The following is a 15,698-nucleotide window of genomic DNA, read 5'->3' on the forward strand; positions in this document are numbered from 1 at the left end:
TCACAGAAATGAACCGCTTATTTGAAGCAGGTACTGCACTGCCACTTTAACACAAAGCGCACCGTGAGACTACCTTACAAATCTGGACCATAGAAGGCGGTTCTCCGGCGTTTAAACCAATCAGCTACCTGGAAATCGCAGTCCTCAGCCAGTAAGAGATGCCCTGAAGCTCGTTGACTGTGGTTGCCAGATTTTTCTTAACAGCGGTTTCTAAAGAACCGTTTTTGCATATATAGGACAGCGACAGAGGATATTTTATTGTCAGTATTAGGTAGTTTAACTATACAGTCGGCATTGTACTTCACTTGACAGTTTGTGTGTTAAATATGGAACAGTAACAATGCGATAGCCGCCGAAGAGATTTAACGAATCTGGCAACCCAGTGAATATGACGCGCATTCAGTGAGATACCGTTGTGCTGAAAGCAGCGTCGAGGCTGTATTTTCCAGCGCTGAGCGGAGCGACATACGACGGGAATGTGCGGCCGCTTCAACCCACAGACACAGCCCAGCCTGCTCAGCTCTTCTCCGGAGACCGGGCTTCTGGACTAGGTGCGTTCCTGTACACTCAGACGGTGGGAAACGGCTGTAGTGGACCAATGGACCGAGGTACTTCTGTTAGACGCTCCTCGGGGTTGCCTTTACCTTTAGAATCGCGTCAACTTTAACTGAGCCGTCGGGCTGTGCGTTCAGCGGTTTTAGAGGCAGCTTTCCGTCTTCTTTACATCTCGTTTTTACGTAACGTTGAACAGAGTGAGGGTTTGGATTGGAATTCACAATTCAGGCTTGGCATGTGCCACCACTGAATACAGTTCCCTTCCTTAACGTGTACATGACCCTACATGTACGGGAAATTGTGCAATGTATTTCTTTACCGTTATTAATGACCGTCTTCACATGTTTGAGAAGAAGACTCGCTCTTCACCTTTGGTGTCGTTGATGGTTATGTAAACAAGAATGGACTCCCACCACCTCGAAGGGAACGAACATTTTATTTCTTGTCATTTCATTACAAGGCTCGTAAATAGCGTTAATGAATGGCACTATTGACTTGTGTACAGTGAGACAGTGTATTTCTAGTCTTGTGTTTAAGTCTATGGCCAGCTGCAGAGTTCAGGCCATCATCTTTTTCAAAGCTGAACGCTGTCGTTGAGAAGCAGTCCACAGAAATACAGCGAGCCAAAATATGTTTTTTTTTGTCCACATTCCTCGTAAATGTAGTCATATAATGTAGTCATATAAACCCACCTCCATTCTAGTGCCCTGGTGAAGTTTTAATTTTGCCTTCTCTCTTTGTGTTGATCCTTGAACGTTTTCTTTGTTGATTCAGTGCATGTATAACCTACATTAGCCCTGGTGACACAGTCAGTAAAAGACACAGAAGTAAGATAATATGAGTTTATTTTATTTGAAGTCTTACACAATGTAGTCTCTACAGATGAGATTCTGATAGTATAATGCTTAAATCTATTACCGGTTTGAGTTCCATCTCCATCCTGCTTTCATCAAAGCAGAACAGAGCCATTCAAACCAGTCTTTGGGAATGAAGAGGGCCAAAAGGTTATTTTATCCATAAGTATTAGCATTCCACTGTAATATAGCTATGATTTGCAAAACTGCTAATAAATATAGTTAAGAGCATTGTTATCTAAAACTATCATATTAAACACATCTATTCTGAGACACCTCTATTCTGCTGCCTCATTGAAACTACTCTTAACGTGCTTGTGTTTAGTTTTCATTGCTGTTGTGCTGATTCAATGCATTCATAATCCTACCTGACCAGTAGAGAAGCCTGTTCAGTAGCTTTGCTGTTGTCAGTAGACATGCAGAAGTATAAGAACTCAAATGGATGTCTTTAGACTTCTTATGTTCACCAGCTTTCTTTAAAGGAGGCCAGAATTGGCCACAGTGACTGATTTAGCCAGGACATTGGAGTAAATATTCCTACATATATATTTTTAAAAGAAATACCCAGGGATCTTTTTAAGACCTTTGAATCCAGGATCTCTCTTTTACGTTTCATCTGAAGGACAGCATCATTTATTCAGTATAATGTCCCCTCCATGGCTCTCGGGCATTGGGATCCACACTGACCACAGGGGAGCTGGCCCTGTGGTCTGTGTGGAGCCCAAACCCAACACCACATCCAGCAACCACCCAGGCTTCCTGAGGAGGTCTCCCATGCTAGTACTGCCCAGGCTTAAAGCATATTTTGCGTCAGTGGATGTTCTGATATTGTTGCCAGTAAGATAGATACTATGGATATATGACATCTGTAAATTTCCTATAAAAATCTCTATTCTGCTTAGTGAAGCTTCAGTTTCTGCTTTCTATGTGTTTCTGCTTGAATATTTCCTGCTGTTGTATGGATTCGGTGCATTCATAACGTATTTAACCAGAGGTGACTGAGTCAGATTGGGCAGTGCGTTTACAGCCATATTTAAATTCCGGATTCACTTGTTCACTAGCTTTTGTGTCCGTCTGTGTCATCATCCTGCAGTGTCGTGTGAAGGTGATGAATGAAAGGGTTGGTAGTCAGTCACTGGAAATGATGTCGTGCTTCACTTCTGAAGCTCCGATTCCATCCTCTAGCAATGGGAATGAATCATAAAATCTTTGCGAGGTGCTTGAATTACTCTGGGTTTTTTAAGAAGTTGGTGGTCAGTTAGTCAAAGCCTCAGCCGGAACTAATCAGGATCACAGCTATCTTTTTAGCCTTAATTATTTATTGCTGTTGTATTTCAAATGTCTTTTACACATCAGTCAAGCCATCACTCTAAGTAATGGGTTTTCATGCGCAAGGGGTCCAATATATATTTGAACTGTTTACTTAGAGAGCTGAACTGGACTTTAAACCTGTAGAAAGCACATGTACCAATATAGTCCATCTCTATTACGTGGTGAAGTGCTGAGTCAAAGCTGTGCCATGTGTTTTTTCCCTCTTCTCTCTTCACTGATGAAATTCTCCGGTACCGTTTCCCATATTTAATTGAATTTATCAGATTAATGTGTGTTATGATTCTGGACAAACAGTGCGGCTTTGTTCACTGTTGGGAAATGTGTCATGGTTGGTCTCCTGGTCAAGTAACTCAGCCATTCACTCAATATTTTGCTACCCATAAGAGATCGCTGTGCTGACTGGGCCGGGAAGCAAGACGAAAACGCTGGTGATTGATAGGTTTTGTTTCTTGTGTTTCCTGTCACTAAACTGATGCTGTGTATCAATAAAGAACACAGGTGAGTGTGCTCCTTAGACTACACAGATCTGTATTTCCTACTGTATTACAGGTATATTCCTATGGAATATAGTATAGAAATTGAGTGTGATGCATTTTTAAAAGTTTGTACTTTGAAGAAAATGCATGATGCTAAAATTGAAATTTCCTTTACAGCATCCAAGTGTGGATGAGAGAAATATGAAAAAAATGGTGGCGCAGCAGGTAGGGTTGCTGTCACACAGCTCCAGGGCCCTGTGATTGCGGGGTCTCTATGTGTCTGCGTGGGTTTCCTCCGGGTTCCTCCCACGATCAAAGAACACACGTTGGTTGGCTACTCAAGTGTCCGGAGGTGTAAATGTGTAAGTGTGTGTCACACTGCGAAGGACTGGTACCCTCATGGGTGTGTTCCCACCTTGCGCCCAGTGATTCTGGGAAGGCTCCGGACCCATCGAGACCCTGAACTGCATAAGCAGTTACAGACAATGAATAAATGTTAAAACTTTAATCCCACTGTTCAGACCTGTTTGAAAATTGTCTGGCCCTGGCTCAATATTCTAATCAGTTCAATTGATTGACATTACTCTGTCCAAAACCACAAATGGCGCTATGTATATAGGTGGTGTTGTAGACTGTGCTCTGTCCAGACACTAAAGTGTCCTGCTTTTATGTGTTAACATCGTAAGCAGTGTTCACACTATCACAGCAAGCAATGTTTAACTATGTCAGTGCTCAAAAAATGCAAACCAAAGGAATTCAGACATTCAAAACATGATATTTAACATTGTTTTATTGTTCAAAGAAACCTGAATTGCAGATTAAAACCTCTGCCTGTACTCTCCTGTGTCAGGAGGCTGAAAAAATAGCCTGCTGTTTGACAGTCAGGGCAGCATGGGGTCAGAGATTTAGCTCTGTTTATTTCTGAGGCTGCTTTACAGAGGGTAAGGTTCATATTCATTTTAGTAAATCAAGGACGTGCTTGTACACAGAAAGCTGGCACTGTTGATAGGATGAATGCCTGAAGTTCAATTCTGCTTGCTAGGTTAGATTTTTCTTGGCTTTTGGCTTATGTCACTATGTTTTAAAGAAAGTAGCCGAAACCCATTTTGTTAAAGCGCAATAGGCAAGATCGGCAGCCTTGTGATTATTGAAGGAAAAGCTTACAGAATGCCTCTTGTTTAAACAACAATGGTAGAAATCCTGGTTCACCGCTTTAGCCGCTTTTGACATATGCTTTAATCATAAATAACAACTGTGTATTGTTTGCCCCCAACACCAAGATTAAACAGATTAAAGTGAAATCATGCATTTACTTTACATTTGTGCAAGCCTGAGTTCCTACAATATAATACTATATTTATCACAAACTCTTGAACGTCAGTTGAAATCCAGTTCAAAGCCTCATTGCTATCAGTTAAACATAAGGTGATAGTTAAACATAAGATATAGAACCTAGCTGCCGGAAACCCGTGTTTTCATAACAAGATTCCGAAATGCTTGTTAATGTACAAGTCCCGCCTGGAGAAATTACACCTCTGACATTATCCGTCTGACCGAGGCTTAGTCATAAGGATTCACGCAGAGTTGTTTATGATCCTCGGGACTGCAGAGCATGAAGTGTCTCACTGTAATTAAACAAAGATGCTTGCCTTGATCTAAGCCAGTGGTGTAGGCTGCTTGATGAACTTTGTGTTGAATTAGCCTTTTCTTTTCTGGGCTTTAGTTTACACAGCATTTGTGCATGTCTTTATTGGGGTGTGGGGATCTGTCATCAGTGCCTTTTGTTGTGAGGACAGCGTCTACTCAGTAGGGGTGAGAATTTCACTGATTACAAGAATTTCACTCATTCAATAACCTTCAGATGCAGATGGCAGTGTTCTTAAAGAGGCAATTCTGGTCTGTTTCTCATTTGCAGGCATAAGAATGCATGGGCTAGAAAATACAGGACTGTGTAAAAAACAGAGACTTTTTTATGTCATGGATTTATAGTCAGAAGTGTAAGGTTCATTAAATATAAGTTATTATCTTTTTTTTTTGTCATTTAAACCAAACAGGAAACATAAAAGATATCTACTTACTTTTAAAACGTAAAAAAAATATGAAGTTTGCGTTTTCTGCTTCTTATGATTCAGGTGATCTCAAATACATTCAGTGCTATGAATCTATTGTTTATTGTTTATATTGTTATTTTTCTCACTAACAGTTTCTGGACAGTACATCTTGTAAGACACATAGAACTGTGATTTATTATTATTATTTTATCTATTTATTTTGAAGGAAAATTGTTATTCATTTCACGCAATACACCTTGGACGGATACGACCTTATATATACATAAACGTCTTATCCGTCCAAGGTGTACTGTGTGAAATGAATAACAATTTTCTTTCATATATATATATATATATATATACACACACACATGACTTTAAGTTTGAGGGTACAGTGGGTCAAAGCTCACAGTCCCTTAATGGCTTTCTTAAGCAAAGCTGCAATGGTTTACAGCAAGCTCTGAAAGATAAGTGCTTTAATCAGGCGTATGATTCAAGTGAATGGTGTCAAGGTAGCGGTGGTTTTATTAATGAGGGTGCCTTCTATGTCCTTGGTGCTTCCACAGATTTTATATTTCAAACTCCAGGGTCGTTAAATTATTGTGTTTTCTTCATTGTGTCTTATCATAATGTTACATCATTTGCTGATACATTACAAGCTGTGTTTGAAAAGAATCATACCAAGCTATAATGACTCTGCCATACAGGGGAGAGTGGGGGGCTTGGTGTTATTTTGGGTCTTTTACTTTGCTGCTAGACAATGAACATTCAGGGGAGAGACCATTGCACTTTGTTTCCATGGTGGGTCGACATGATTAGGCCCATCATAGTCATGGCTTTTTTAACTGACAATATATATCCTTATAAATAATTCCAAATATTTCTTTTTTGAGTTAATTGTCTGCAGCTATAAAAGTAGAAGCCTAATGTTGTCTGATTAGTTCTCTCGATTTCTTGCTTTTTGGTGTTGGACACTGAGTAATGTTTGTTTATTTGAGCTCAATTTTTATCAAAGTTTTTGTAGTTCTTTTGTAAGGAAAGTGACAAGTTGCAGTAAATATATTTTCTGCTTTCTTTTATTTGTGTGTCACTGTCAAAGTTCATCTTCTGTTTGTTGTAACTTTAACCTGATTATTATTGCTTACAACAGTGAATTGTAATTGTACTCACATTTTGCTGTATACCACCAAAAACATGCTTCTAACAACACACACACACACACACACACACACACACACATTTTTAGTAAAGTACGGCATCTAATTTGCTGTCTGAGATAACAACAGCATTTTTACAGCCAACATATGATAAAGTTGATAAAGTTTAAAAATTGAGTTGGGACGATTTATGGACAAACTTTATATAACAATATAATTCCAATATCAATATGAACAATAAAAAAGCCATAGAAAATCTGCCAATAACTGAAAGCAACATGATATTACCATCAAACAGCAACCTCTTGGCTTTGTCAGTATTCATTTTTTAAATTGAGTGCAGTGAATTCATGGCAGTGTCCTGTAATGACCGTCAGTCAGTGAGAGATGCTGTAAATAATGTATATTGAAAATGTGTATAAAAATTGTCATAGATATTGAAACATTTTATATTGCAATATATATAGTTATTGAATAATTGTCCAGCCCTAATTAAAAATATGTATTTTGTGCAGCTTGACTCTCATTGAATCTCAATTTCTCTGAAATTAATCCGAGAGGAGCCATGTGAAAGGCCTCCTGTGAACTAAAACTGATTAATTTGGCACACAATTGATGTGAAGAGGACTTGAGGTCAGGGGAGGAGGATGACCGCTTTGACTGTCTACTAGGGAACTTACAGAGTGGGATGTGGAGCGGATTAACAGTTTCCCCTCATGTAACTGTCTTTTGAGCTGGATGAGAGATGTCTGGTATGTCAAAGCCTCTCCTGATAGTAGTTAAGCTAATATCAGTTATCTTCTAGGTAGCAGCAGGATGCTACCACTACTTTAGAGGCAGTCTATTTCCTTTTGCTGGGACTGCCCCCTCCCCCATTTTTGTTTGGGACAGGAGACTCTTCACATGTTGTCTATCAAGCCCTGTTGGTACGCTCATTATTAAGTGTTAATGTGGTCTGGTTGGCCCATTGAGGATTCCCAAACAGATCAATGGGCTATTCAGTGGAGGATATCCATAACAGAAGTGAGGAAGCACTGCTAATTTAATACCAACACATTCTTGATTTCAGTTTCACCATGATGAAATGTGAGCCCAAACATTGCTTAACCACAGTAGTAAATCAGTAGTGGGGCCTCCTGAGTTGGTTCCTCTCCAGTGGTATCCAAACACATTCTTCTGCATGAAGACCCTCCATTTACTTAGTTTCCAGTCAGAACAGCTGTTATTCACAAGTTATTTTTTAGCATCAAGAATAAAGTAGAAAATTTACTTAACAGAAAATTACACAGGAGACTTGTGTTCATTACCACTTGTGATGTAGACTCAGTAATTCTAAAGACATTCATTGATCTAAGCCCGGGGTAGTGAGGTCATTACCAATCTCCTTTTTCCCTTCTCCTTTATGATGAACAGAAACATTTATGGGTTTTGTAAATCTGAAGAAGGGAGTTACTGTTTGTTTATCTGTTCGTGACAGTTCCTACTGGTATGTGATGTTCCTATTTAACCCCCCTCTCTTTCACATAAACACAGGTTTGGTGGAGTGGTTGCATGGCGGCTTTGTGCAGTTTTAATGTCTTCACGTTTGACGTTAGTAGCGGAGCAAAATCAGAACATTAGTGATTTATCCCATGTTTGCTGACTTTCAATATCTTGACATTGGTGCTGAAACGATACCATCAGGAAAAGTAATGTATGTTCTCTACAAGCTGAGGGCGGTCAGCAAAATCGCTGGTATCTGCTTGTTAAGTGTGACTCCACACGTGACGTTTCACCATTGGTGTCCAATTGTGGACACTCCATCTTTTAAAACACTCCGTCTTAAAGTACCCTTACTAATTATATGGTTTACTTTTTTTAATGACAAAGTATTGAGATGCTTTTCTAGTATCAGTATACCATGCAACAATAGTGCACATTCACTTAAAAATATATCTTATTTAAGGGCTGTCTGTCTTTTAAACAGTGCTGTAGGCTTCAGGGAGCTTCAAACAGGGAGCCTTCACAGGGCACATCACACACTTTTTTATTTTTTAACAAAAACGTATTGATTATACTAATTTTAATACTTTTTGTTCTTTCTTACTGCCCCCTGCACCCTCTCAGCTTGCATTTCCTCTACTGATCTGGAGAAGAGACCTGAGGTGTAGGATGTTTTGATGTTTTGCAAGATTTATATAATAGTATGGATTTGTTTCTCAGGCCATTGCGCTGTTTAGTGAAGCGGCTGACGCATTATCCCTCCAAGGAGCAGATAGAGGGGTTCATCTCTTTAGATGAGTACCTGCTGTGTTTGTTGGGACGTAAGTTCTTCAGTGGTGGTGATGCAGCACGAATGAGGATTTTGGGATGTGGGATCTGTGCTTTCTTGTGTCAGCAGCAGTAGCCTGCAGCTGAGAATTCCGTTCGGCTCTAGGCCCCCTTCCACAAGTCCCAGGGTTTCTAAACATAGCATATCTGTAAAGACCCTCAATGGCTGCTTTAAGGCCCTCCTGCCTGAAGTGGCTGATAGAATCTTGGGATGTTTTTTTTAATTGGAAGAACAAACGTGTAAGTGAGCCAGGTCCAGTAAATGCCTTGTGATGAAGTAAAACAAAGCCAGCGTGAGATCCTGGTGTCATTGCCAACTTTCTCTGGCTTCTTTTTTAGCATGTCTGTTCTCACTGGACAGACAGCAGCAGCTGTACTTTGTGCATTCTTCTCAGCTTTTTTTATTGCAGGCCAGTGAGAATTGGGAACGTGTCAGAAGCAGTGCGAAGAATGGATTAGTGCCATTCCTGATGTACTGCAGTCGTTCCTCCTTTGTTCGTCAAACAGCTAGAAAAGGGATGCAGTTTGTTCCAGCATCTCATCGTGTTTAGCGTAGGTGTTGTCCTTGACCATATCTGAACTCAACTCCTCCCACTTCTTCGGCTTATACTGTCAGTCAAACCCTCTCTCTCTCTTACTGTCTCTTATTTCCTCTGTATTATTTTTTCTCTCTCTCTCTCCTCTTGTTCTTGTTCACCATTTTTCTTATTTCTTTGTTTCATCCTCTCTCTCTGGCCTGTTAAAGACACGATGCCCCATAGGTAACACTGGCAATTTATGTAATTTTCTGTTGGCAGAATCTTCCTCTCTCTGTTTGGTTTGATGGAATAAAACATTTTCTTGGCTCCCTCTGTGTTATCTTATTACAATACCCAGTGTGCAGTTTGCAAATACATCATATAACTATTTGAAGCACCACACAGTGAAGGTTTTTCAGTGAACCATAAGTGTGGCCTCAATCCAAAGAGTGAGGAGTGTATGAAGGCACTGTATGAAACCACTTAATTCATTCAAGCCATCCTTTACATGACTTTTATTATTCACACATGCATACTGAAACAGAAAAGACGCAAAGAGAAAATACACGTGATCTAGCAGCAAGCACATTGTCTTGGATGGAATTTAATTCACAGTTCTAGGAGCTCAGTTCTCTGCTTATTATAAATGAGTGGGTGGCAGAAAGCGTGCGACTCCCAGCTGAGCAGTGACCTGCTATGATTCCTTCCTCTTCCCACCTTCCTCCAGTTTGTAAAAGTGCAGAGTTCAGGGCAGCGTATTCTGCATGACACTTTGGTCAGAAAATAGCACAGGAGGAAAACCTCAGGACACAACCAGAGAGACTGAGCCAGCGCTGTGCGGTGGAGTTTTATGCGCAGTACTTTTTGTGTTAGACGTTTTAGTTAGAGCACTGTGTACTGCTTCGCAAATTAAAGACTTCAAGGTCATGCATCTTGTTGCTGCTCGAGATCTCTGAACTGTTGCTGGAAAGCACACCGCGAACACGGAGAGCAGCTGTGGATTGAAACATGAGTCAAATGGCAGAAACCTGACCATATCAGTATCTCCTAACAAAGCAGTGTCTCTTTTCCAAATATCTCCCTGAAAAATCCAATTCTGCTTATTGCTCAATATACTGAAGTTTGATATGCTTCTCTTTGTTCTATAAAAAGCCAGTTTGTCAATTTGTTACACATGAATATTAATATATTTATATGCATTTTTTAAATGTAACATTTGTTTTTTTTATAGTTTATATATTTTTTTATATAGAGTTTGAATTCCATTCCATTGGAGAGCTTTTGTTTTGGTGAGAGGTTGTAATAATTTTAACCCACTGAAGAAAGCCTAGAAAGACTACTGCAGCGAATTTAAACATACCACACACTGAAGAAGAAGCACAGGAGAGCACATAGCAGAGCTAGACCACAGGAAATTTGCAACATCATTATGAAACTTTCAACACAAATTGATGGTGTCAGCTACCTCTTTAAAATGGCTTTCGAATTAAAGTGGGGAAAAAAAGATGTGACTAAGCAGATGAAAACCGATGCATTAAAGTTTCAAAAGCTGGATAACCCAGGTGGCAGAAATTTCACATTTGACCCATCTCTTGTTTTAATATGTTAAATTATTTCAGAACCTAGTAAGAGTAAACCCTTTTTATGCTCCTTACGGATTCTGAATTAATTTACCCTGCCAGGGTACTCAATGTCTTCCAGTTTTGGAGTTCCTTGGATCTTGTTCCCTCCTTGAACATAATATTACTGTTAATAACATTGTTATTGCAGATTCGGAATTAATTTATCCTAGGGTTATGAAACATTGTGGTCTGTTTATGCACTTTAATCAATTTGATAAAAATTTGTTCTGTACACTTAGTTACAGTTTTGCAACAATAACATGAAATAATGCATTATGGGATTGAGCATAGATATATATTTACATAATGCAGGGAAAATTTTATGGGCGGGGCATGAATTTGAATTAAAATAATTGGTTGCTTGACCTGTTCTGTTTGTTGTTTGCAGGGCTGATGGAGCTGGGAACTCGACGAAAGCTGCACGAAGCAGATCCTGATCTTCACTCATCCCCCACCAGGGAGTGGTGAAGAACAGACTTCTTTCTCAGCCCTTGCCTCTTCCCTCAAAAAAGTCATCCCCCTTTCCTATTCCCCTGCCTCTTCCCTTTTCTGCAACCTTAACCCAACCTTGCTTTCCCTCAGCGATGATAGGCAAGCTGAAGCAGAACCTGTTGGTGGCCTGTTTGGTCATCAGCTCAGTCACAGTATTCTACCTAGGCAGGCATGCTATGGAGTGCCACCAGCGCATAGAGGAGCGTGTACAGCCGCTGCTGGGCAGCCTTCACGCCACGCTCCGGACGGGCAACAATCTTACCAGTCCCCTAGTGTATAACAAGGACATGCCTCTCATCTTTATCGGTGGTGTTCCTCGCAGTGGCACCACACTCATGCGAGCCATGCTGGATGCTCACCCAGAGGTTCGCTGCGGTGAGGAAACGCGTGTCATTCCTCGCATCCTGGCCATGAAGCAGATGTGGAGCCGATCGGGGCGTGAGAAGATGCGCCTGGATGAGGCTGGGGTCACTGATGACGTGCTGGATTCAGCCATGCAGGCATTCCTGCTGGAGATCATTGTCAAGCACGGCGAGCCAGCCACTTACCTGTGCAACAAGGACCCCTTCGCCCTCAAGTCCCTCACCTATCTTGCCAAGATCTTCCCACAGGCCAAGTTCATTCTCATGATCCGTGATGGCCGGGCCTCCGTCCACTCCATGATCTCCCGCAAGGTGACCATTGCCGGCTTCGACCTGAACAGCTACCGGGACTGCCTCACCAAGTGGAACAGGGCCATAGAGACCATGTACACGCAGTGCCTCGAGGCAGCCGACAAATGCCTGCCCGTGCACTATGAGCAGCTCGTCCTGCATCCGGAGAAGTGGATGAGGACACTGCTGAAGTTCCTCAACATTCCTTGGAATGATGCTGTGCTGCATCACGAGGAGCTCATCGGGAAGGCAGGAGGTGTCTCCCTCTCCAAGTAAGTGCCAATAAAAAGCCCAGGATAAATTATCCTCAAATTATTCATTTTGATATACTATCCACATTACAGTAGTAATTAAAAGCAGTGAATGCACACAGTCATAGCAGTGTGCAGCCACCCTGGGTGCCACAGATTAGGTTGCCTTGCTCAAGGGCACCTCAGCTGTGGCTTAATAGAGGAGAGAATGTAGTTCTTTCTCTCCACCCACCCCCCAAATTTCCTGCCGGTTGAGGGGATCACACTGGTGGCCTTCCGGTCCCATGTCTGCTGTAATAAACTTAGTCCTGCTAAGTCTGCTCCAGAAGGAAAATATGTGTCCATATGTGTGAGTGTGTGTTGCCCTGTAAACAATGAAATGTAAATGCAGCGTAAACTTTCTGTTCTTCATTTTGGGAAGGTGACTTAGAAAATGGGTTTCCTTCACCATCAGCGTCACACAAAAGGTCACGAGTTACATTTTGCACGGATTTAATCAAATAAACATTATAACTGTTTTATTCAACTCAGTCCAGCAGGTTCCTACCCCTGGACATAATGTCTCTGAAGCCCAGAGAGCTGTCTGACCCTTTTAGCTGCTTTCCCTTTAACGTATTTAGATAAGGTCCCTAGCTGCTCTTCTCAGAGGGTTTTGCATCTGGTGTCCTTAAATAGCCCTGGTTCCATCGTGGAACATCCACACGTGTGCAGTGTGTTCTTTTAGGCCACTAAAAAACAAATTATGAGGCCCATGTGGAAGTGCTCTGTTTACAAGATTGGTATTATCTAATTGTTTCCTGTTAGAGCTTTTAAGCTGTGGTGAGTGCTAATGACTGGTGAATAAGTGTAGGTGAGTGAGGCAGGCTAAATAAATGGGCTGGGTTGGATCAGCCACATTCCTGCCAGTATAAAACATGTTAGTACTGTACCCCTGTCGTGTTTCTGCAGCGGTGAAAGATGATATATTAGTGTAGCTAACAATATCTGATTACTGTCATTCATTTGTGATGGCTGTTGAAGCTAATGCTCATCTCTGACAGCTCTTTTTCATTTTTCATTGGTTATCAGGTAGCTATAGCTCTATTCTTGTGAATAGGCAGTATGACACATGGATTTCAGATTTTTTTTTTTTAATCTTGAAAGTGCAATAGGGTTAACATTCTAGCCATGTAACAATGCACAACAGGTTATGTGAACAGACAAAGACCTGCACTACCCACCCCCCCCTTTCACTTGATCAACAAGTAGTTATCTTCTATTAAGATGACAGTGTAGTGAAAGTTAACAAAACATACACTGCATTTCTGAAAAGGAAATCTAAAATTTATATCTTGTTTATGGACCTCAGCTCCTTTTTTCATATACATATGGTCATTGGGTGATGGATATAGTGCTTATTGTACATATCAAATATAGCTCTAAACTTAAATGCAAACATTTTATTGTATACAGGGATATACACTATTGTGTAGCTGTACACCTCAAGTTCAAAATTTTCAGTGTTTTAAGGCTGCATTCCCTGCACTTTGAAACTCATATTGTTTTTAGTTTCATGAAGTAAGATTTCAGTTCTGGCGCAGTGTGTAAAATTAAGTTTAAACATTTTCTTTATTGACTCTGGAACAGCAATAACTCAGCAAGGGCTTGCACACACTCTCTCTAACACTTTGATGGGCTGTTTTTTGCTGGTGAAGGAGCGAGCTAGACGAGACTTTTATCTTTGTGTTATACCAAATGTTACTTGTAATCAAAACATAATGCTCATAGTTAGAGGGACATTAGTGTGAGCCAGTGGCATTTCTGTATCAATGCATGCATGTAAAAATAACAAGGCTGATACAGTGACTTGATTTTTGGATCAGGATGTAATATTTCACACAGCCTATTAAATTTCACCCACTAAAGAGCAGTGTTACCACACATTTTAGCTGTTTCATTGTCAGAGACAGATAAATCGTGCAGCAAAAGACCAAAGAACACTGACCAGTTTCCTGGAAAAAACTGTGGGGGTTGCAAAATAACCTTTGATCCTGTTGCAGAGCCCTCACAACATGAGTATGGCATCTAAGCACATGCACAACCAAGGCTTAAAGAGAATATGATACAACATCCGTATTGCACATTTATTTCCTTCCTCCTGATTCAGTGTAGGATGCAGAGTCTGGATGTTGTTCAAAACCTGCATGTGGCCTGTTTGATTGACTTGTATGGCACTTACTGGTTGTAAGTACAGGGATTGTCTGGGTAAATGAGAAGTGTGCTCACTGATTTTCATGATCCTTGCTGGTTGAACAATGATTTATTTGCATTGGCAGTGTCATAACATCCTTTGGATTATGAGATGCCACACGTGGAGAGCTTAATCAAGACTTTTTTTTTTTTTTCTTACTTGCCATTAATAATGGAATAAGAAAGGAAATGGCTGACTGGCATTGCTGCAGTGACAGATCATTTGGAAACTTTAATTAATGATGAAAGTGTTTTAGTGTTATTAAGTAAGGGGCAAATTGTATAGCTTCTGTGATATGCTTCTGTGTGCCACAACTGAAAAATGTCCTGCTTGTGTGTGTTGTTGTGAATACCTTTTGAAATATTTAATATAAACTTGCAGCAAAAAGTAAGGAAATCTGTGTTTGGTAGATTATTTCTTTGTTGTAACATTGCTTCTTGGCAATAAATCTTATAACTTTTGTTCCTTACAAATTTGGCACCATTTAAAAGGGAAATTAACAGGCTTTTTAACAGTATATTGCCAAGAAGCATTGTTACAACAAATAATCTACCAAACACAGATTTCCTTACTTTTTGCACTAAGTTTATAATATTACATTTTCTGGTGCTTTTGCAAGACACTTGTATAGTAGCAATAGATGTGTCTTTTCTCTTTGCTTTTGGTTTTTGTTGTGGTTTTAGGTGAATATTCAAGTTTGTTTTACAGTTTTAAGAGCAGTGCTACCTCATGATATTCTAGCAAAATACATGTTTCATTTAACACATTTAAGAGTAGCTGCAGGTAGTGTCTGTGTCATACAGCTCCAGAGACCTGGAGTCATGGCTTTGTGCCCGTCTATGAGTTGGTGTGGTTCTCTCCATGTCCGAATGGGTTTCCTCCGGGTGCTCCAGTTTCCTCCCACGGTCCCAAAACACATGTTGGTGGGTGGATTGGTGACTCAAAATTATCGCATGAGTGTGTCTGTGTTGGGACCTTTTAAGGACCGGTGCCCCCTACAGGGTGTGTTCCCGCCTTGCGGCCAGTGATTCCGGGCTCTGGACCCACCGCGATCCTGAATTGGTTAAGAGGCTACAGACAATAAATGAATGAATGAACATTTAAGTGTAGGTTTAAGCTTGCACACCAGCTTCGTATTTCCATGATTTGATCTGATCGTTAGTGTTGATTGTTAGCTGAAGCCACTGAGAATGCATC

At 40.6% G+C, this 15,698-nt stretch overlaps 1 protein-coding gene across 5 annotated transcripts in view; it reads left to right on the top strand.

The window, feature by feature from the left end:
* The first annotated feature begins 412 nt into the window (after window positions 1-412).
* Window positions 413-15,698, top strand: part of tpst1 (tyrosylprotein sulfotransferase 1) — a 59,083-nt gene continuing 43,797 nt past the window's right edge. For 4 of the 5 annotated variants that reach the window (XM_066663375.1, XM_066663390.1, XM_066663381.1 and 1 more), the window contains exons 1-2: window positions 415-608; window positions 11,264-12,292. In XM_066663375.1, the coding sequence (XP_066519472.1) occupies window positions 11,460-12,292 (833 nt within the window). In that variant the 5' untranslated portion in view covers window positions 415-608; window positions 11,264-11,459. Of the gene's footprint in view, window positions 609-11,263; window positions 12,293-15,698 lie in introns of all 5 variants that reach the window. The other variant, XM_066663368.1, reaches the window with a different exon arrangement.

This window comes from Hoplias malabaricus, chromosome 1 (genome assembly GCF_029633855.1).
Source record: "Hoplias malabaricus isolate fHopMal1 chromosome 1, fHopMal1.hap1, whole genome shotgun sequence".
NCBI classification, from domain to species: Eukaryota; Metazoa; Chordata; class Actinopteri; order Characiformes; family Erythrinidae; genus Hoplias; species Hoplias malabaricus.